Below are 22,635 nucleotides of genomic sequence, written 5' to 3' on the forward strand. Positions count from 1 at the left end.
AAAGAGGCTTTTAAAGGGGCTCATGAATTTATACCCACCACGAAGGGCGCCTCCCCCTTCTTGGAATCTCGATTTAGTGTTGGATACCATTATGTACCCTCCCTTTGAGCCTCTAGTGTCGGTTTCTTTACATATGCTAACCATGAAAACAGTCTTTCTACTTGCAATTACATCAGCGAGAAGGGTGAGTGAACTGGGGGCGTTGATGGCAAGCCCTCCTTTCACAGTTTTTTCCAAAGACATGGTAATGCTACGATTACACCCGGACTTTATTCCCAAAGTCTGCTCTCCCTTTCACATTAACGAGCCTATTGTCCTCTCAGCTTTTTACCCCAAGTCTCACTCTTCAAGTAAGGATGCTCTTTTCCACACGCTCGATGTCCGACTTGCGCTTTCTTTCTATATAGACAGAACCCACCAATGGTGGCGCACGGACAGGCTGTTCGTATCTATGGCACAGAGATCCAAGGGCAAGGCACTTTCCACTCAGCGCATTGCCAAACTAATTACTCTTTTTGTATTACAAATTGCCATTCGATTTGGAACAAACCTCTTCCTTCTTTACTCGGGCTCACTCTACGCAAGCAGTAGCAACCTCCAAAGCTTTTGCAAAGGGAGTTCCCCTTGCAGATATCTGCCACGCGGCTACCTGGGTCTCTAGTGTAATTTTTGCGCATCATTATGCCATAACTAGGAGGTGGGCTTCAGATGCCGTGGTGGCCTCTGTGGTTCTATCCACAGTAGCAAATAACTGACCCGGAGCGCATTCTGGGTTACTGCTTTGTAGTCACCTTGAGTGGAGCACCCACGGGGACCACTCGAAGAAGAAGAGGAGGTTACTCACTTTTTGTAGTAACGATGGTTCTTCGAGATGTGTCCCCGTGGGTGCTCCACGCCCCACCCTCCTCCCCGCTCCGGGTCTTTCTGCTTTATCTTTCAGAGACCAAGCGGTGAGAGGAACTGACGAGGGGGGGCCGGACCACGAGACGTTGCAAAGGCGTGAACGCCGCGTGCTGCTCTCAGGCATGCACGGTCCGGCTTGGCTATGGCTCTGGAAATCTCCGACTAGCGGCACCGGGTTGGGACCCGACACCTTGAGTGGAACACCCACGGGGACACATCTCGAAGAACCATCGTTACTACACAAAGTGAGTAACCTCTTCTTTTTTGTCTAGGGAGGAGCTTCTACCCCCAATACTTCCTTGCCATCAAGAAGTCACGGGGTTGGAGGCCGATTCTGGATCTTCAAAAACTCAACCACTTTTTACGTTATCAGCAATTCAAGATGGTAAACCCAGCCACCATCATTCCCGCCTTTAGAGAAGGAAGACTGGCTGCCCACCCTTGACCTCCAGGACATGTATCTTCATATTACCATCCATCAATCCTACTGACGTTTTCTAAGATTCGCCATAAAAGATCAACATTTCCAACACAAAGTGCTGCCCTTCGGACTCTTAACAGCCCCAAGAGTCTTTTCAAAGGCTCTGGTAGTGGTAGCAGCCCCCTCAGGAAGGAGGGCATAACCATATTCCCATTTCTAGACGATTGGTTTAAGAGACCCCACAGCACATGGCAAACAAAAGGCAGTAGAGACCACCAGAAAACTGTTAGAATCCAGGGGTTTACAGATAAACTCGGAAAAGTGTGTCCTCTCCCCAGCACACAACAGAGTTCACATAGGCACATCTGGATTGCAACAAGGCCCTGGCATTATGGGAACACAGGTTCTCAGCGATCAAGGACCTTGTGACCCTAATACAGTCCAGCCCAACTGTGTAGGCACTGCCTTACCATTAGATAATGGGTAACATGGCAGTGGCCACATTCGTGGTACCGCATGCCCGACTACAGAGGAGACCATTACAGGCATGGCTCAAAATAGTACACAGACCATGCACACATCACCTGAGCAGTCAGCTCTCCATGCCAAACAAAATAAAGGCCACGCTGACATGGTGGATATTAAACCGCAATGTGTATGGCAGGATACCCTTTCAGCGACCAAACACAACATGAACAACAACCATCGATGCCTCCCTGATAGGTTGGGGAGCTCACCTGGGAGAATGAGTGGTACAAGGCCGCTGACACATGAGGGGAACGGACATATAAGCCTCCTCGAACTCTGGGCAGTCTGCAAGGCTTGTGACTACTTCCATTCTGTAATTCAGAACAAAATGGTCCAAATAGTAATGGATAACACCACAACAATGTACATTATCACTCAACAAGGAGGATCACGATCTTACTGATTGGAAGCAATGAAGCTCTGGGAGCAGTGCATACCGAGAAAAATAACACTGATAGTCACCAACCTCCCAGGCAAGGGCAATGTCCTGGAAGATGCTCTCACAAACATGAGTGGGAGACCAACCCACAATTCTCCGCTATGTTTTTCAGAAATGGGGAGCTCCTATGATAGATCTATTTGCCACCCACAGAAACAAGAGGTGCCCATATTATTACTCACATGCCGGCATAGACCCAGGGCCATTGGGAGACACATTCAGCATAAGATGGGACACACCGCTACTGCATGTTTTTCTACAGTTTCCCAATGCTTCAACGCACAATTCTCAAAATCAGACAGGACAAAGCGAAGGTCATATTGATACCCCCAAAGTTGCCCAGACAGGCTGGGCACCCCTACCTACTGCAGATGAGCGCTCGGCTGCTCTAACCTCTTTCACTACTCCAATCCCTGTTGATGCAACAGGATGGACAGACACTACCCAGAAGTGATCACACTTCACCTTCATGCATGGTTGGCGATTGACTGATGCAGGAGGAGGCTAACTACCCAGAGGAGGTGCAACAAATCCTCATCAACTACTGCAGGCTTGTAACCAGAAAGAGATTCCGGCAGAAATGGCATCGCTTTACACTGTGGTGCTTAAAACACAATTTCAGACGTTCTGGCCTACCTACTACACCTGCACAAGATGGAATTATCATTGAGCTCACTCAGAGTACTTCTCGCCGCCATAGTGGCATTCACCTGCCGATACAAAGATACTTGGCCTTCACTCACCCATCTACCAAAAGATTCCTTCAAGGCCTGCAGAATGTGTTTCCACCAAGACAGGACCCGATCCCCGCATGGGACCATAATTTGGTCCTAAGGGCTCTTATGGGAAAACCCTTTGAGCCAATGGCCACTTGCTCCCTTCTACATTTATCCGTGAAGGTGGTGTTTCTGGTGGCAATTACTGCAAGAAGGGTGGGGGAGATAAGTGCACTCATGACACAACCACTCTGCTTGGTCTTCCAGAAAGACAAGGTGGTACTACATACACACCCTAAATTCCTAACTGAAGTACTTTCTTTGTTTCGATGCAACAAACCGATACACTTACCTGTCTTCTTCCCCAAACCACATGAAGACGACAGAGAAAGGGCACTACACGCATTAGATGTCTGCAGGGCAATAGGCTTTTATCTACAATACAACTCTTTGTGTCATCTATGGAAAGATCAAGATGGTTACCCATATCCAAGCAAATACTATCAAAATGGGTATCAGGGTGCTTACGATATGTCGGCAGGCAGTTCCTTGTGGCATATAAGGGCTCACTCTATGAAAACAATGGCAGCTACAACTGCCTTCCTTAAGGGGATACCAACTGAGGACATATGCAAGGCCATAACCTGGGCCTCAGTATTTACATTCACGCAACATTACGCAATTCAGGTGTTTGCCGATACAGACATGCGCTTTGGGCGAACTGTTCTCGCAGCTACTGAATTAGCACAACCGAAGCACCCACCACCAAATATGGACACTGCTTTGTAGTCACCTAAGTTGGAGCACCTTTGGGGACAACCATCTCAAAGAACTCCAGTTACTACACAAGGTGAGTAACCTTCCCTTTCATGATGGTGAATGGGAATGGAAGTGTCCATGAGATGATTTGTTGGGCTAAACACATGTCCTTGGCAGGTTTGGCTCTCCAAGGATGAGAATCTGTCATCACACTCAAGCCTAAACTGAAGCAAATTCCTTACTTGTAAGGCATGTTAGTCAGTGTTAGTGTGTAAGCAGGGCTAGCCTGTGCTTCACTCCCCCAGATGCACTAGGAATTATCAGTGTTTTTAGAATCACAGAATTTGTCAGGCCCAATCTCGTGGTTCTTTATGGAGTCAATGCAGGATTGCTTCTCACAGGACAATTTTCTGTTTTTCAACCTTTTAAAAATTCCATGGGATACAGTTTGCATCACTTCCCTGGAGAGCCCAGTATGTCTCTCCTGACACTTTCTCTGATACTTTTTCTTATTCTAGTTCTTAAATTCACGCTAGTGCTCCTAGTTACATCCCTATGTATCACACTAAACAATTCCTTTCATTCACTAAGATTACCTTCAATCAGATCTTCAGACATCTATGGTGCAGACTTTTATATTCAGCATACTTTGTCAAACTAGATCTTTTAAAGCAGCTGCTTGTATCATGAGGTTTGTTTCTTCACTGTGTGTATTTTCTGTACCCTCAGTGTCATGATTCCACATTTCTGATATCAGTAGCATACACTAAATAGAGAATAGAAATTTTTGTGGCCTATAGCTCCATTTGAACCTGAAAATTTTAAAGACTTGCATTGGGGAGTTCAGTCAGGCAAGTGGGAAGATAATCAGGCCTGGCCCTAGGACAAGGAAAGCAAGGCAAATGCTTTGGGCTCCGTGCTTTCGGGGCTACTAAGTATTCACCATCCACCGGCTGGGCCCGGGGCCCTGTTCCCAGCTTCTTGCCTTGGGCCCTGCAAACCCTTTGGCCAGGCCTGAAGATAATACTGAAGTTCAGGGTTATCTTGGGAAAAACTGTGCTGCTTGTAGATTTTTAGAACAAAAAGTAGACAGTTGTACGTTGGGTATAATATAGTATGTGTTGTAATATCTCTTTCAGTATGTTCTGTAACTGTGCAGCTATATGTTTAGTGTGATAATGTGTATTAGGAGGATCCAATGGGATGATTTTGGTAAAATGATTATTTTCTGAGTTCTTGTAAGTGTCTTCTATAGCGTGCCTCTTGTACTGACAAAATGAGGTCTTTATTCCTGGGTTCCCTTGCTTTTTATCTCCCCTGTAATGTAACTCAAATGGTTTGCTTTCACCTCTCTCCTTTGCATGCTTTGGGAAGAGTGCTGGTGGAATTTGTTTCTGGCTGAAGCAGGAAGATAGGTCTCCAGTGTATGCAGATCTGTAAGAAAATGTATTAATATTTCCCTAAGCCTCTCCTTTTATATATCGTAATCAATCTTGAAACATTTCGTCAGGTTCCTGTCGATGGAGAACCTAGCCAAACATACACAGTGGAGGGCTCCAAGCCCCTGACCTGCCAAACTGATGACGATGAAATGGAGCATCTGAAGTGTGTGGCTCTAGGTCTCTCAACAGTTCCTTGAAACATCTAACCTTGTTTGTTTCCCTGCAGGTAGCTCAGATTGTCAAACACGAGATGGAAAATGCCATAAAACTCTTGGTGAAGTTGAATGTTAAAGTGAAAATTGGACCTAGCTGGGGAGACCTGCAGGAGCTGGAGTTGTGAGCATGAAACAAGACCCTCTCACGGTGGTGAAACTTCATGCTCCATAGACTCTACAGAGCAGGTGCCAACTTAATCACAGGTGGAGACATTATTAGCTGCATACTTACTGATAAATCCAGCAAGTTGGGAGCTAACTGGTGCCTTTTCTTTTTAATAAGCGTATTACAGACTGGCTTCTGAAATGTTTTGGAAGACTTGTATGAATTCCTCAAGGCAATGAGGTCAGATAGCACATCAAGGAGTGTTTACAGAGGTGTAAAATTATTAATTTCTAAATGCTAATATTTAAATGAATTCCTGTTAAAATATGTAAATTGAGGATATAGATTTAAAAACCCAAACATAATGACTTTACTGCATCTGAAATTACATGGACCTTTTTAATAAAATAAAAAATGAGTCACTCAGGAAGTGTTCCTGCAGAGCTGTGTATAAGAGAAGAAATAGGATGTTACTTTACTTGTATTTAATGACAAACTTCGTGTATGGTCAACACTTCAGGCCCTGCTGTGTGAGCCTAATATGATGGCAGAATTTTAGAGACTTTATTAAAGTGTGAAAATGATTTTACAAACAGGTTGTATTTTACGAGTAAAGAATTGCCTCATAGGGTAGGCGTGTAAGCCAGAGCAGAGAATTCTCTTTGCTAGAAGGAATACTGTTAGCCTGCTAGGGCCTTAATATTTGAACAAAGTCAGTGGCTTGTTGTATCCCTATTGTCTGCATGCTGTTCATCTTAGAACTGACCTTCAGAAAATGATGTTGTTTTTAAATAAAAACAACGCCCCCTTAAAAAGTCATAACTTCTAATGCTCAATTTAAAAAAAAGCATCAAAAAATAAAAACCATATACCTTGAGAAAATCTGGAGTTGGGGACCAGAAGAAGCAACTTGCATTTTGGGGCCTGTCATGCTGATGAGTAATTTAAACACTAACTGACTTCTTGCTGTAAATGGCTAAGCTTTAGATACCAGTCTTTCCCCTTCTTTGGTACAAACTTTGATACTGCTGGTCAGCCTGTGCTGAAAATTGTCTAGATTTCATCTTCTACTATCCAGGTGGCTGTTTTGTCACAAACCAATTCTACAAGCCAAATACACAGAGAGGTGTTGGAATTACAATTCATCCACAAATTCAATTCCTTCACTGATCACCTTCTCAGTTGAGAAGGGATAGCTGGGACATTATCAACCTAACATTCAGTGAAGGTGCCAACAGTTCTTTGTGTAGATTTCTTGCATTAGTACCCTTCCTATTTAATTGCTATCCTTTGAGCCTTATCTGCTTCTTTTTAACTATCGAATTTTCAAGTGCTTATAGATTACCATTTCTGCCTACTTGTTTTTCCCTTTGATATTTTCAGACCCTCTGCTCCTTGTTTCCTGCCCCCTTCCTTTTTTTCCCCTTCCCCCTTCTCCCCTATTTATTTGGGTCTCTACATCCTAAACTCAAAACTCCTGTCATCTGAAGTGGGCTGTGCCCACAAAAGCTCATGATACCATCTACATGTTTTGTTAGTCTATAAAGTGCTACCAAGCCATTTGGAAATCTTGTTATCCATATAAACAGTTTCACCAAACTGTGGTGAAAACCACTTGCTAGCTGCGCATGTGCGAACCGCTGGTGAATGGGGTGACCCGCTGAAATCTACTCTCCATGGGCGAGTAGCTAAGCAGATTTGTCGAGCCTGTCATATAAATGTCTGGTCCCAAATTTGCTGCCATTTAATTTCATTGAACATGTTGAAATAGGGATAACAGAAGCTCCCAATCTGCCTTCTCTAGACCATCTTTTTTTAGACTTTCATCATATCCCCTCTTATTCATTTCCTTTCTAAGCTAGGTAGTCCATCTTTTCACACACTCCTCATGCAAGAGCTTTTCCTTCATCCTCTCATTTATGAACTCCCGTAACTTCTTCTGTAAAAGGATACTGCGGAATTAATCTTTGATGCTCCTGTTTTAACCCGCACCTAGATGGAGTACTCTTACACCTTTGGCTTTTGAAAACAGCAAGATACTTTTCTACTGCTTGTTAATTTCAAGCACAGCCATTGTGCTGTTAGAAAGGGTGTCTGGAATTGAGATTTCATGAGTACATAGTGAGTTTTAAAATGTGAACAGAGCCTGAGTGCATAGGGTCTGGCAGCTGGGCTTTGTTCCCGCAGTGTGGGGGTGTATTGGGAAAAAGACACATGGTGCCAACTGAAAGCACTGAATAACCACCTTTGTTATACTTCTCAGCTTATTCCTGACCTGTCCTGCAGCGCTTATGTCTTCTTCAGTGTTTCATCTTCAGTTCACACCACCTTCACTTGTCACGATCACCCTCTGGCTGGCTGTCAGTTTAGGTTTGTGTGTTTTGTCGCCATGGTGTCTGACATCTCTTGTATACTTCACCCTGCAGTTCAGCTGCAGGAATCATGCTTATTTCCCCCTTGTTCGCCAAGCTATTAAAGCTTAGTATGAATAGATATGGGCCTTGGCAGCAAGACATTAATCTAGTGTCTGCCCATGCATGGCTGCATGAACCAGTCTGAATTCATTACCGAGGTACCAGAGCCTCATACTTTCCTGAGTGCATGCTTCAGACTTCAACAGGGTGACTGGTTTGAGTTACTCCTTCATTAATATACTGTGTTTTTATCTTTCCCTCTTGAGTTCTGTTTTTAAAAATTGTGAACAGAGGGACCTTATACATATTCTCAGCAAAATCTGTGTAGAGATGCTAATGAATAAAATGATTGGCACAGAATTAAACTTATTTGATAAACTCAATGGATTAATTATAATTAATCAATCATTTAGAGCAAAACAGAAGATAAAATGTGGTCACTGCTCTGATACTGAGGCTGCTGCATATGAGTCAGATTAAAATTCTGAGCAGTTATCTGATTGCTGTTATTTTTGTTCCTAAATTCTGATGAGATTTTCTTCAACTTATTAGCAAGGCTAAACAGGAGAGGAGGGAAGGAGGGCACTACTGTTAGTTTGGCTGAAGTTGTCTTTGGGGTTGGTCTGTGGTCATTGGCAAAAACAAATCTCCAAAGATACTAGAAAAGAACTTGCTGAAAAAAGGAGCCATGTTAAGTGTGTTCCTGTCTGTCTGGACTGTAAATTAGGGATGCTAACTATAGCTTATTTGTGTAAACACTGAAAATGTTAGCAGTTGCACATTTAAACATGGGGTTGGGGGAGGCAGGGAGGAGCCAGTGCTTGGGGGCGGGGGCAGGGCAGGCAGCTCTACAGAAACTGGCATGCATGGAGATCCAGGTTAAAAACTGGCTTCTTGCATGTGCCAGCTCCTGCCTGCTGCCTCCCCACGCTGCTTCCTCTGTAGGAGGAGACAGCAGCTGGGAGGAGGCAGAGAGCTTGGCAGGAGCTGATACATGTGGGGAGCTGGCTGTCTGTGGAGCCACCTGCCACTCTCCCCCTTGCTGCCTCCCACAGAAGCAGGAAGTGGGGGCAGGCAGCTCCAAGAAGCCGTAATGCATGGAGAGCTGGCTTAAAAGCTGGCTCTCTGTGTATCGGCTCCCGCCTTCCTTCCCTCCCACACTGTTGCCTCGCTCAGAGGCAGCAGCATGGAGTGAGGTGGCTTCCACCTGGTCCTCCTACGCTGCTGCCTCTGTGGGCGGGGAGAGGGGGGAAGACATCTCTGTGGGAACTGGCACATGTGGGGAGCCATCTTAAAAGCCCCAAAGGCGCTTGCTCCCACCTCTGTTCGTGTATAGTCGTCATGGTTAACCAAGAAGCCCAGGCTTATTGGCTAATCATGTAATCGACTACAGGCTAACATCCCTACTGTAAATCACTCTGAAAATAAGCTCTTATCCTTTGAATGATGTGTTGCAAGAAGCCCTGGGCTGAATCTATGTAGTTAAGACTTCAGCTGTGACTCGACTGGAATCTTTACATGATGTCTGTTCTGCACTGTAAATAGGCAAGCAGGTGAAAGTGGAGAGAGCTGGCTCTCGGGTTGCTCTGATCCCTGCTGCTGTGGTAGGGCTGATCAGATGCTCAGTTGGAGGTTTTTTATGCCTATCGCCTTGTTGCCAGTGACTGAACTGACTTGGTGATCTGGTTCTCTCAGCACAGACCAGTAGGGTATCTCCTCTTCAAATTTCACAGGCAGGATGCAACAATCAGCTGAAGTGTTTTTTCTGATCCCCATTAGGGTACCCCTCTCCTATCTGCTCTTTTCTTGGAGGTGAAAGATCTCTTCATAGCAATGACACTTGCTTATGGCCTCAGCAACCCAGAAGGAAGAGGAAGGGCATGTCTGTGCTGCCTGACAGTTCAGGCTCAGGGCTAGTCTCTTTTGGAAGCAAAACACCTCAGAGGGATGGAAACTACTTTGTCTTAAGGTGCCTTTTTAATTGCATTCATGGTAGCTGCAAAGGTTAGGAACTAAACTTAGTTTTACTTCCACGAGAGTTCAGTTTTTTAAGTCTCTCTGGAGTTTATTCTGGAGACTCATTGAAAGTTTCATGTTAATGAAGTGCACTTTGGGAAGACTGTCTATGCAGGTGGGAGAGCGCTCTCCCTTTGCCATAATAAAACCACCTTTGCAAGTGGCGGTAGCGATGTTGGCAGGAGAAACTTTCCCAGCAACATAGGACTGTGCACACTGACACTTAGTTCAATATAAATTACATTGCTCGGGCAGGTGGCTTATTCACACCCCTGACCGACATAACCTGTAGAGTAAGCAAGCTCTAAGCAGGTGTGAATAGTAGTTACACCAAAGTTCTGTGCTGTAAATCCCACGTGTGGATAGTGTGGCTGTAAATTAAAAGGTTCGGAGTTCAAACCTTGAGACCTTTCAGTGCACACCTGCAGTGTCCAATGGAGGAGTTACAGCATAGCACTTTGGGACATGCTGCTATTGATTAGAATTGAGGGGGAAGGGGATGTTTTCACTTGCTGTGCTTCAGTGTCCACACAACTTGTCCATTCTGGCCTTTTCTTGGTCATCTTCTCTTCTGCTCGTCAGGCCAATGGACATCTAGCAGGCTAAGGCAGATCTGTGCCTCTTAAAGTAATCTTTTCCGCCGCCTAGACAGTAAATAGCCTTACTTTTTCAGTTCCCTCCATCAGAGTCTTGTCGCTGTGAGGAGTAACAACCAGATGGCCACTGGGAACCGTGCTCCCAAGAGGCTTCAGAAAGCCTTCTTGCTGTATTCTTGGGTGTAAGTCGTAACTTCCATCCTCCTGATCAATTTATCTTGGAGGAAAGAACATGATAAATTGTCTTAGCATAAGCCAGATGATATTAATAAGCAGCTTTTAGCATGACAGCCCAAGCCCTGTGAACCTGGGTCATCTGACCAAGTCCAGCCACAGCTGTGCCACAGGTCTTTTATTTCAGTGTAGCTGTATCTTCATAAACTCTTTCCAGGTCTGTGTGTATCAGGTCTTTGCTAACCCAAAATGCCATCAGAGGGTAGAGAAGTTCCTCATCTCTAGGACTAAAAGCTTCTTTTGTTCCATTCTGTTGCACAGAGTTAAGCACCAGCACTTGGTTCTTCTGTGAGACCTTCCGTTCCTCTTCCAGGTGCTCTTGGGTCTCTTGGTAGCAAAGCACCTTAGAGGGATGGAAACTTTGTCTTAAGGTGCCCTTTTTAATTGCATTCATAATAGCTGTAAAGTACAGGAATTAAACTTTTATTTCCATGAGAGCTTAAGTCTCCCTGGAGATTATTTTGGAGACTCACCTATGTCATCCTTAAGTCTGCCATAGCTGTCCCACAATACCCAGTAATTACTGCTCTGATCATAGTAGTGAGCTCCATTATCCTGTAGTCCTGGCAACGAGTAGCTACCACCCCCTTTTAAATCCTTCTTAAGTTTTGAAATGCCTTTTCCTTATTGTTCACTTTGATGGGCACATCTCTCATTTGTTGTGAGCAACTGCCCTACCAACCATGACAGCTCCATGTACTAGATACTCTTCTTTCTTGAGTAGCCAGGAGATATTGGCTCTCCTGGGTCTGTGTGAAGAAGAGGCTGTGCAGACACAGCCTTGGACAAGTCATAGACATACAGGCATCTAGGAAAATATTGCACAGGGATTGCAGGCAAAGGGATATGATAGGGACCAGCAGCAATGCTGAGGGAAAGGAAAGGAAGTGCTACAGACATACCACAAGGCCAACAATCAATTTGGTGCTAAGCCATTGGCCTACCACTTTTACAATGAGCTGCATGCCACACTTGGCAGAACACTTCAGATATATTTGAGGAGCCTGAGACACAGAACCCTGCTGTGAACAGCAAAGGGGAAGAGGAAGGACATGGCAGTGGGGACATCCAGCTATTCCATGAGCCAAGAGCTTCTTGAGATTCCACCTGTCTAGCCAGTCCCATCAGCCAAGTGCAGAAGAGCCCAATGAAGGGAAAGGAACCTCAGGTACATGTGCATGCTTTTTCTTTACAATGTTTAAATATAAAGAGGCCTTGCCCGACCTCAAGTTAGCTGGAGTCAGTTATCGACTGTTTCACTGGTTTGCATCTCTGAGAGGAGGTAGTGGTACAACAAATGAGGTAGAGATACTAGTATTTTATCCCTCTGTAGGGTTGGGAGTTGGGCATGCAGAGCTGCTTGTTTATGTCCACAGGATGTTTCCTTGTGAGAGCGCTTAATGAAAATTCCATGGTGGCACTCTGTAACCCTCTCATGAAGACTTCTGGGGTAGGCTGCCTCATTTCATCCTCCACAGTAGGACACTTTCCCATGCCACTCCATGATGCTTTAGCAGGCACCATTAAGTTAACAGGCTAGTGGCATATGGGTCTAGGACAGGTTTGGGGCACCAGCAGCACCTGTGCCTTTATTGCCCTGAGGAGTGAGAGATCAACTAAAATCACTGCTTTTGGAAAATAGTACCACTGTTCAGTGACATTGCACCCTTGGAAATAGAGGACAAATAGGTAGCTGCTTCTTGAATATCCCCAACAATCTTGAATTGTTTTTGCTCTGTCCCACAACAGACTGGCCTCAAAAATTATCATACCCTCCATTTCCGTGGTTCTTCCTGTGGTGCTGCAAATATTGGATGATCATTTGGCCTGGGTTTGTAATGTTCATGAATGACAACAGAGCTCTCTGAGATGATGAACAAGAAGAAGTCTGATCTATTCAAAAGAGGTGTGAAGATTATGGGAGCGGGAAGTTGCATCCTGAGGTGTGGTGAGGGGTCCTTTCCATATGCTAGAACATGAACCAACACAAGTGCTGCCCCGAATGTGGGACTGGGCGAATCGGTTCCATTTGCAAATGTGTGTAGAACATCTGGTGGGTTTTTTTAGTTCCTGTGTCACTTTAGAGAACAAAGTGACATGTCTGAGCAAATGGTGTAGCTGTAATGTACTCAAAGCTTATATGTGCATGTGTGAGGGCAGAGGGGGGGTTAAAGCACATCAGTGATTTAGGAGCACAAGTCCCAATGACTGACACTGATTTTAGGCAGGAATGCTTGAGCCACTGCAATACAGCACTGATAACTACAATAGCTAAATAGACATAAACTCCCCCTATGCCTCCCTGCTTTGTTAGCATGTTGTGGTAGTCTTAGACAAAATGAAAATGTAGAAATAACAGCCCAAGAGACTAGGAATGTGACAATAATGGAGCCTGACTTTGTATGGAAGTTGTAAATTGAAAAAAGCTGTGTGTAGAAATACTGACTATAAAAGGGATGTTTAGCCACATGGAATATGCATTTATCAACCCTTTACTTAACTACATACCCGTGACACTAGCGTCTGAAAAAAGGGAGTTACACAGAATGTGAGTTCTTTTCTTTATTTTCTTTCCATCAGTTCTTTCACCGGAAACTCAGAACAGTTTCAATCAAAGGTGCCTTAATTTACCTTTGTGATGCCAATTTTAGGATATCTATCAGTAAATGGTTAATGGAGCAGAAGGAACACATGGTTCACTCCTGGATTTAATCTTCATTTTGAAATACACATGGTGAGTCATTAATAAAAACCACATAATTTGTCCATTTCTTGACAGAACCAGAATATTGGACACTAGTTAAAAAAGTACAACATTTTGATTTTAGTCAGTCACATAACAGAAAACACACAAATGGAAACTTTTACATGACTTGCACCTAGTTGAAGTGTTGTCTACAAATGGAAACATGTAACTCATTCATGAGAGAGTGTGTTCTTACTGAGACCTTACCAAGCCAAAATTAATCCAGACTAAAATATACTGTGTTTGCATTCATTTTTAGGTCATGAAAAGTGTTGTGGGATACCCAGGGTGCAACTAGATGCAGTCTGGCAATTTGCCTGTGATAATTATAAAACATAACTTATAAATAGAATAATCCTGAGATTAAATACAGCTTTCCCATTAGCTGTGATGGTTTTTCATGTTGGATAGATACAGAATTTATTTTGTCAGTATGCAACACACACAAGGAAGAGTGTGAGATGATCTCTGAAAAAGGAATATGTAAGAAGTTGTACAGAGAATTTTTGTGATAACATCATACGGTGTCTAATATGTTTGTTTAAATATTTATTCAAAAACTATTCTAATGAGAGAAAATGTTTAATTTGGACAGTTTCTACTCATAAATAGTTTGGTAATAGGCAGGGCTCGACAAATCAGTGTATCTACTCGCCCTGGGCGAGTGGATTTTAGCCGGTCGCCCCGTTCACCAGCAGTGCGCGCATGTGCAGTGCGGGGCTAGCAAGTAGATTTCACTGTGGTTTGTCAAGCCCTGGTAATAGGAATGTTAAAGAGGATTTAGAAAAATCTTGTGTGATTACAGAAAACAAATCTTGGTATTGGAACAGAATTTCATTAGATTTATTTAAAATTATAATTCAAGATTGAAATTTAAAGTGGTCTAGGTGTTGGCTGCTTCTAAAATAGTTCTTACTAGTAAGGACTTGTCTGAGAAGCCACATAATGAATCTAATATTTCATCTGCATATTACACCCTTAGCGCTCTGTGTGTGTGTGTGTGTGTTTGTGAGAGAGAGAGAGAGAGAGAGAGAGAGTGAGAGAGAGAGGATTTTGTATAGCTGATTGATTGGGACAAAGTTAGAAAATACAGTTTTCACTCTCAAAAAATACACTAACAAAAATTTTCACTGAGCAACATTATACCAAAAGTGGCCCTAGCTATGGCCTTTCATAGTTTAAATCTCATGTAACCTAGCTGGAGTTTGAACTTTTGAACTAAGTTTTGGAGGTTAAAGGGAACAAAAGTTATGTATTTTCTGTGAGCTGGTGCTGGTTTGGTTGATAAGGTGAAAGCACATTTGACTTCAACATTCTTCTTAAGACAGCTTAGTGTCCTAATTTTCCTCTCAGCAAGCAAAATTGTTGCTATGCTTGTCAGCTTGAAGGCTGTACCTTTATTATTCTTGTTATTAACAAAAAATGTTTAGGGAAGGCCTTTTAAAAATCTCACACTCCTCCTTATGTCACAAGAAACTAACAAGCGAGGCTTCCCCCTCCCTCATTAAATTTTAAGGTGAAGGTTTTTCCCATATTCACGGTAAATCTCAATAGAAAGCATTAACAGTGTGCACTAACAAACTTATACAACATATACATTACATATATATTTATATATATATATATATAGAACATTCTATTTACAAACATATACAATTTTTTAGATCTCTACAGACTACAAGAAAATTGTTAATTATAGTCACAAGAGCTGAACATTACAGAAACAGGAATTTGTAACGTTCTGGAAAGATGTACAATATGTCATAGATGAAAGGAAGATACAGTTGTGACCTCATGGGGAGTTTTTCTAGAGTAAAAGATGGATTTAAATATTACAAATTGGATGTTTGGGGAATCTAAATTCTTCTTTTATGAAGTAGAGGCAAGCTGAAAGCTATTGGCTGGCTTTCCTACTGATAATGCCAAGCTTTAAGTTAGAGACTGCTGATGGAGCAAGTGTCATGTAAATGACCTACTGGAGGCATATTTCTCTCTGCAGGCTGTAGCTACTGAATAATTAAGATGACTTGTGCAACTGCTTCATGACGGAGTATGTCTTCAAATGCTGGTAGATTGACACTCACTGCATCCATTGCAGCACTGCCAATTTAGCCAGTCTGGTGAAGACATACTAAATGGATGGGAGAGCACGCTCCTTTCAATTTTGTATAGTCAACTTCCCTTATGCTTCTTGGGGAGGTAGATGGAAGACACTTTCCCATTGGAGTCCTAATGGTAAGTGGGTCTAACAACGTTGACTTCAGTTATGTTAGTCATGTAACTGAAGTGGTGTAAGTTAAATCAATATCCTGAGCTAAATGCTGGAGGTCACTGAGGGCAGCTCTACACTATCTAAGGAGGCTCCCATTTTATTGATGAGCACAGGCTGAAATGATGCTAGAGCAACACTTCTGCCTAAAAGAGGAATAAGCAAGCCAAGAATTTCTACACTCTAATAGAGAACTAGCACTATCCTAAGCACATACCAAGCATCCCAGGAGTCTGTCCACACTGTCACTTGTGATGCATTTATAGATATTGCAGCCTATTGTTGAACTGCAATGGAAACTTCCATTGAAGCCAGTTGAGGTGGTTTACGCGGCTCTACATTTGAACCAGGAATATCTGTGTTGCTGGTTATATTGGTATAGAAACAAGTGGGGGGGGGGGGGGGGTAAATTACAGAATAAACTCAGGGCCCTGGTAGAATAAGTTCCAGCTTGAATCTTTACCTATTTGTTCTGACTGTACCTAGTGACAGTTTAAATCTCTTCTCTAGTCTTGCAGATAAGTTAGGGAACATATCCTCTTTAAGGTGTCAGTAATGCTAATATTGCCTAGATTATTAGATTAACTATAGGCCAGAGCACATGTAGAGTGAACAGGTGATTCACACCAGAGCTGTCTTAGCCCCTATTAGAGGCCTATAACTGTCAAAGCTGTTTAAATTTTGGTGTAGGCAAGGCTAAAATGACACATAGCAAAAAATTCATACTGAGCCATAACAGTTTAACCTTAACTCTCACAGCTTGTGATGCCAGAGTCTGGAGTCCAACAACTATATCTAAAATAGAGCTGAATTAGCAATACACTAGGACTAGGTCTACACTTGCAGCTTCTTGCACAAGAAATATGCAAATGAGGCTAAGCGTGGACTATCACCGAGCCTCATTTGCATACCTAATGAGCCATTTTTGCAGAAGAGCCTCTTCTGCAAAAAATGGTGGCTAGCCTAGATGTTTTTGCCAGTGAGCACCTACCCTACCACTAAAATCAGAGACAATATCAGAAAGGAGTTAGTTAGCATTGATTGCTTCCTGTGGAAATGCAGAATCCAAAGCAGTGGCTTGTGGTCAAGAATATGTATTACACTGTCAAGATACACACATGTATGAAGTTAAAGCAAATCTGATTGATTGATAGCCACAGCTATTTGGGAGGGCACCAACTTCAGTTGCTTTCTCAGACCATTTTCCTTCCAAATGAATTCACCTGATGCAACAGGTCTCTCCCTCATTCCTTTAGTTTGTACTTATGCATAGTTACCGGCAAACCAGAACTTGGCACTTTGCTCCCAAGCTAATTTTAGACTCCATCTGAAAGTTGATTACTTTGAAATTATGCTGATGTAGAGGAATAGAACTGACCTGGAGAAGGTAACTGTAATTCTGATCACGCAAATACATCATGGTACACTGCTGTGAAAACGATCTGATAGTATCTGCAAAATGAAGAAAATTAAAGCACGTGGTGGAAAGCAGCAAGCTCCATGGCAGCAACTTTCCTGATATAAACAGCCTACTTCCCCTGTACCTTGCACCTTCTGTAGGTATTTACACTTGTGCAAAGTAGACAATGTGCTACTGCATTCTCCAGTCATTCAGTGCTGTGGAAATGTTTTACAGAGATTTCAAGTGGTGATAGACTAGTTTCTCCACTGTCTTGTCTGGTGTATTTAAAATTACATACAGGGGGCTTTAAAGTTGGCTGGCTGAAGATCACAATGGTAACAGGTTTAAGCTACAAATTGGGGCACTTAGCATCACTTCAGTGCAATGTGAAAGGAAACTTGTTCCTTTAAGCTGCTGAAGTCTCTGAGTTTGGGGGGGATCTGGCTGCTTGATCCACTGCTCCCTTTATTTTATTCAGTTTAATTCAATAAGGGTACATCTAAACTACATGCCTTTGGGATGAGGTTTACTTGGGAGGTCGACAAATGCCCTTGATGTCGACCGTGGAGCATCCAGACTACCATGCTGAGCCAACAAACAGCTGATCAGCTCAGTGTGGCAGCCATTTAATGTAAATGAAGCAGCAATTATTTAAATTGCCACTTCATTGTCCTATGCCAGGTAGCCTAATCTATATGCCTCTGTCGCCAGAGGCATGTAGTCTAGACGTACCCGAAATTAATAACTCACCTTCTCTTCAGCTTCTAATATTGGGGGCAGAAGCCAAGGCATCAGAGTGAGTCACACACTTCTGGGGTGACATGTCACAGCACCCCTCCCGCTCCCCAGGATGCTTCAGAGGTATCTAGACTCTGTACACTTCTTTCAGAAAATTAGTATTTATGGAAGGCATTGCTTGCACTCTTTGGATGGTAAAGAGTAACATCCCCCAATTAGCTCCTTCACAAACTCTAAATAAAGCATTTGGATGTTAGTTTAATTCTTTGGACAGGAATTAAATTGCACTGATTTCAAGCTAAGAAAAAGAACTAGCAGCAACTAAGAAAATGCAACTCATCTAATTTTTCTGTTGAGTATCAGCAGCCCCCATGCTTGACATGTACTGACTATTTATAGTGTAGTTTTTAAAAAATAAAGGTTTTTGCTTTGCTTTTATTTATTTATTTGGCTCAGCATAGAAATAAATCCCTTATTCTTCGGTCACAACATGCTGTCTTTTTGTTTTAAGATGTCAGTCATGCAAAAAATTTTTTTTAAATAAGTGCATTAACATTCTAGTTTGTACAAGATATTTTTAATCAGACACACTCTCCACCGTTCATTCCTAGAGCTTCTGAAAAAAAGCTACATGCCAACATGACTGTTCAGTTGCTTCTGAGAAAAGATTTACTACACCATGGCCCAGGTATTTTGACTAAAAGACCAATACAAGTCTAGGCTCCATCTTGTGGGTTGTAAAACTTCTCCTTGACTCCCTGGTTGTGGTGAATCCAAACAAACAAGAAAACATTTCCTAGGAGAAAGTTTTGCTTCTGGCCAGTGCTGGGAATAAGTTCCGCTTCCCTGAATAGTGTTCTCATGAAAGTCAAGCAGCAGTCTAAAACTGGTACCATTTCTTGTCCTTATATTTCAGCATCAACTACAGGGATGGAAAATAAGCAAAATGAAAATTAGATACATAAATGTGTTTTGCTGATGGCAACGTGTTATGCCACATTAATGTGGCAGAACTCTGGTGAGCTGGTGGTGGTGTACCACAAATGAAGTAGCTCCATTAATTGTCATGGACTTCATATTGAAGCAGAAAATTTGGAGCAAACCGTAGAAGGTTGTGTTTTGCTAAACATGTCACTGCCCTTTTCTTCTGTGAAATACTCTCTTCCGCCCCTTTTTTTCCTCTGTCATAATATTCTTTGTGGAGTTGAAACACTTAATTATTTCCCCCTAGGTCATGGAAGAGACACTCCTCATGGAATTCCTACTTTAGCACACTGGTGTCTGCATAAGGCAAAGTAGGACTCTGAGGCACTGGGTATGGTAGGTGCCTCTCAAATACCATCTGTCAGTACCTCTATGCATCTCCTTGAGTAGTTTAGCCTCATGTTTTAACAGCCAATAGAAAAACTAAAATAAACCAAATACAAATAAACATTCTCCCTGGGGTGGGTGGTTATCCAGCTGTGCAGACAATTGGAATCATTATTCTAGTTAACTATTCCTTAATGTACTTACTCATCTTTTTAGTTGATCCCTAAATTTAGGACTAAGCATGTTAAACTGCAATGTCATCTTCTGGCAAAGTGTTGTTTTTAGAGGAAACACTAAGATCATGCCCCCATTCCAGTTTCCCAAAGCCCCCCGTTTGTTCCCCTGAATATAGATATACACGTGTGATACACCCTAGTTTCAGTTCAGCCTTTTCTACAAGCAGGTTTTATTATACTAATGGGCGGTTGGTGCAGCTGAGTTTGGGGGTGGCAGGGCCCCCCAGCTCCACCTACAGCCCCATCCTCTGCAGAGACCCTGCCCCCTGGGGAGGAAAGTAAGTAGGGCAGCACACTGAGTCTTCCCCAGCCTCCTGGAGAAGCAGGGCAATGTGCCACATGCTCCCCAGCCTCCCAGGAGCACCAAGAGGGGTGGAGAAGCAGGGCAGCATGTTGAGGCTCTCAGCCTCTCAGGAGCACAGATAGGGAAGGGGTGCATGGCTCCTGTAGCACTAGGGGAGGGGAGGAGGTGGTTCCAGCCTCCCTGGCCAGGAGCACCAGGAGGGTGGGCGCTGTGGGAAGCAACACTTTTCTCCTCCCCCAGCCAGAACACCTATAACAGGCACTCTGAGGGTGGGCATGGCCAGAGCCTTCCCTTGTCTGAGCCACAAGACACCCATGATTATACTGTTTCTCCTTCTCCTGTTATTGCTCATCACTGGAAGGAGCGACAGGCAAGTACATTTTTTTTAGCAATTTGTGAGTATTGCCCTTCTCTCCTATTAGCCCCAAGGGGTTGAGGCCCCTATTTTGCCTGCAAAGAAGGGTGAGAGTTGTCAATGAATGAAGGTCATGGTCTTAACTGAGGGCACTTTGTAGTTTCCATCCCACTGAGAACAAACGGGGTGATGGCAGCAGTTTTGAAAGACACTTGTTTATGAAGAAAACACTGAAAGCTTCAGGCATTGGTGACACCTTGGCTCTCCTCTGTTCTGTTCATGACCCGCAGGTTCATTTCCTGAGTACTGAAATGTTTTGGTCCAACTGAAGTCTTTGAACTTAATATAAGAATACTCAGGTGAAATGTAATGGCCTTTGATGTAATGGCCTTTTGGTGAGCTTAGAACAGGGGTGGGCAAAAGGGCCTACGTGGGCCGAATGCGGCCCACCAAGCAGGTAGATCCGGCCTGCAGAGGCCCTGCTGCTCGCCTGCCCCCAGGCCAATTAAGGCCTGGGGGCAGGGGAGCACCCGAAGCCTTCTCTGCTCTGCTCCTGCGATACTCGCAGGGCGGGGGCAGAGTGTCAAAAGCTTTGTGGGGCTTTGAAGTGCCACACACTACTCACGGGGCGGGGGAGAGAGCGGAGGAGGCTTCATGTGCTCCCCAGGCCAATCAGGGCCTGGGAGTGGGAGAGCTGCATGAAGCTTTTTGAAGTCCGCAGCACTTCAAAGTGTCACATGTTCCTTGCAGGGTGGGAGAAGGCTTCCCACGCCCCCAGCCCCTGATTGGCTTGGAGGTGGGGGAGCGTACTAAGCCTCTTCCAGGGCATGAGTGCCTAGTGGGAAGGGGGGGGTAAAGGGGCTCCCCCCCACCCTCAGACCAATCATGGTCTGGGGGTGGGTAGTCCCGCCCCTTCCCATTAAGGCCCCGCCCCTTCGAAGGGTGGCCCCGGGCCAAAAATTATTGCCCACCCCCGTTTCGATGCTCTGGCCATCCCTTTCCACCTTAACCTCTAAGAAATGTGGAGTTAAGTGTAACCAAAGTAAATGGCTGCCTGACTTTGCAGAGAGCCTGAAATAATAGCTCTGAGGTGGGAAACTGCCCCATTCATTTTAATTGGTGCAGATGAAAATGGTATTTTGCAGCTTGTCAAGGCATGTAGGAAAGAAGAGGAAGTGTCACATAATGAAGATCTACACCATTTTTCCCCAATGTGTTGGGGAGAGTGCTGTATAAATTAAGGTGACAATCCCTGGGGGAACTGTGATTGGGTTAATTTTCCTGAAGGAGGTTCAGCTTTCTTAACTTTGGATAACCCAGGTTAGAGTGAGCTCTCTCCATTTGTGTACGTGTATGATCCATACCTCATGTGCATGTTTGGAAAACGCCTCTGCACTAGTCATCATGCCTGCTGTTTTTTCATCCAGTTCTCCCAGTCTCTGTCCTCTCTCATCAAGGGCGAGGCGTGCACGAGCCAAGTCTCCAATTACCCCTCCTGCAGCTCCTTTCATACCCTCGATTCCACCCGAGCCAGGGATGTGCTGAGCCAGACTCCGAGAGGCTTTTCCTGCTGAAGCCTCACCAACTGCACAGGGAAAGTGGATGCTTAGGTGGGAGTTAGCGCATTCCCCCACTGATAACTAGAACGTTCATTGCCAGTTCCTCACTCCCTTGCTGTTATCTGGAGGTGTACTGTGGTACATAAAAATTGCCTCAAACTATCCAGGTAGGTTTGATACTAGTGCCCACTTCAGCAGTGGCAGAAATGGGGCTTATTTTATTGTTCACTTGCTCTCACTGGGGAGTAAGGAAACATTTTGAGTAGACAGAAACAAGGCTCAAAGATCAAGCTCTTGCTCCTCATAGCAGCTCCTGGGACAAATTCTCTGCCCTCCCTCATACTGTTACCTTTAACATTTTTAACATTCCTTCTTTCCTAGATTACATGGGGAGCCCTTGTATAGGGTTAGCTGTTCTATGTCTTCTGACCATTAGTTTCAGTAAGAATCACTTACACAGCTCTTCTCTGTCAAAGGTCTGCCCGCTTCCTCCAAACAGCCCCTTGAGAAAGCCTCTGTTCTGGGCTTCTGGTGTTTCCACTGGGGTAAACAAATCCCCAAGCATGTCCTAACCAAAATCAGACAGAAGAAAATGTGAGGCACTAGAAGGATGAAGACTGTCATTTACCTTAACTGTCTGAGGTAGAATAAAGAATCATTGACATCAGATGTTGAAAATACAAGGCTGAATTCAGCTTGTACTGCAAACCCAGGGCTAGCAGGGACAATATTTGACTATTTTTAAGTCAATTCTTAAAAAAATCCTCATAATATGGAGAGTACGATGTTAAGCATCTGATGTCCGGTTATTACTAGAGCAGGGTCAATCGTGCAAATAAAATTTCCAACCAAATCCACTCTCATTTTTAAAAAATTAGTTTTCATTCATTCCTCTTGTAGGTCCATATTTTATGATTGGGGGGAAT

The 22,635-nt window shown here is 43.7% G+C and overlaps 2 protein-coding genes across 10 annotated transcripts in view; one reads left to right on the plus strand and one right to left on the minus strand.

Moving 5' to 3' along the window:
- Positions 1-8,732, plus strand: part of POLQ (DNA polymerase theta) — a 133,969-nt gene extending 125,237 nt beyond the window's left edge. For 2 of the 4 annotated variants that reach the window (XM_075905123.1, XM_014578482.3), the window contains exon 30: positions 5,435-8,731. In XM_075905123.1, coding sequence (XP_075761238.1) covers positions 5,435-5,548 — 114 coding nt within the window. In that variant the 3' untranslated portion in view covers positions 5,549-8,731. Of the gene's footprint in view, positions 1-5,434 lie in introns of all 4 variants that reach the window. The other 2 variants (XM_075905133.1, XM_075905125.1) reach the window with 2 other exon arrangements.
- A 9,418-nt stretch (positions 8,733-18,150) lies between these two features.
- Positions 18,151-22,635, minus strand: part of STXBP5L (syntaxin binding protein 5L) — a 456,584-nt gene continuing 452,099 nt past the window's right edge. For all 6 annotated transcript variants that reach the window (XM_075905178.1, XM_075905171.1, XM_075905165.1 and 3 more), the window contains 3 exons: positions 22,166-22,277; positions 21,515-21,735; positions 18,151-18,866 (listed from right to left, as the gene is read on the minus strand). In XM_075905178.1, coding sequence (XP_075761293.1) covers positions 18,825-18,866; positions 21,515-21,735; positions 22,166-22,277 — 375 coding nt within the window. In that variant the 3' untranslated portion in view covers positions 18,151-18,824. The remainder of the gene's footprint in view (positions 18,867-21,514; positions 21,736-22,165; positions 22,278-22,635) is intronic.

The sequence above is a fragment of the Pelodiscus sinensis genome, chromosome 1 (genome assembly GCF_049634645.1).
Source record: "Pelodiscus sinensis isolate JC-2024 chromosome 1, ASM4963464v1, whole genome shotgun sequence".
NCBI classification, from domain to species: Eukaryota; Metazoa; Chordata; order Testudines; family Trionychidae; genus Pelodiscus; species Pelodiscus sinensis.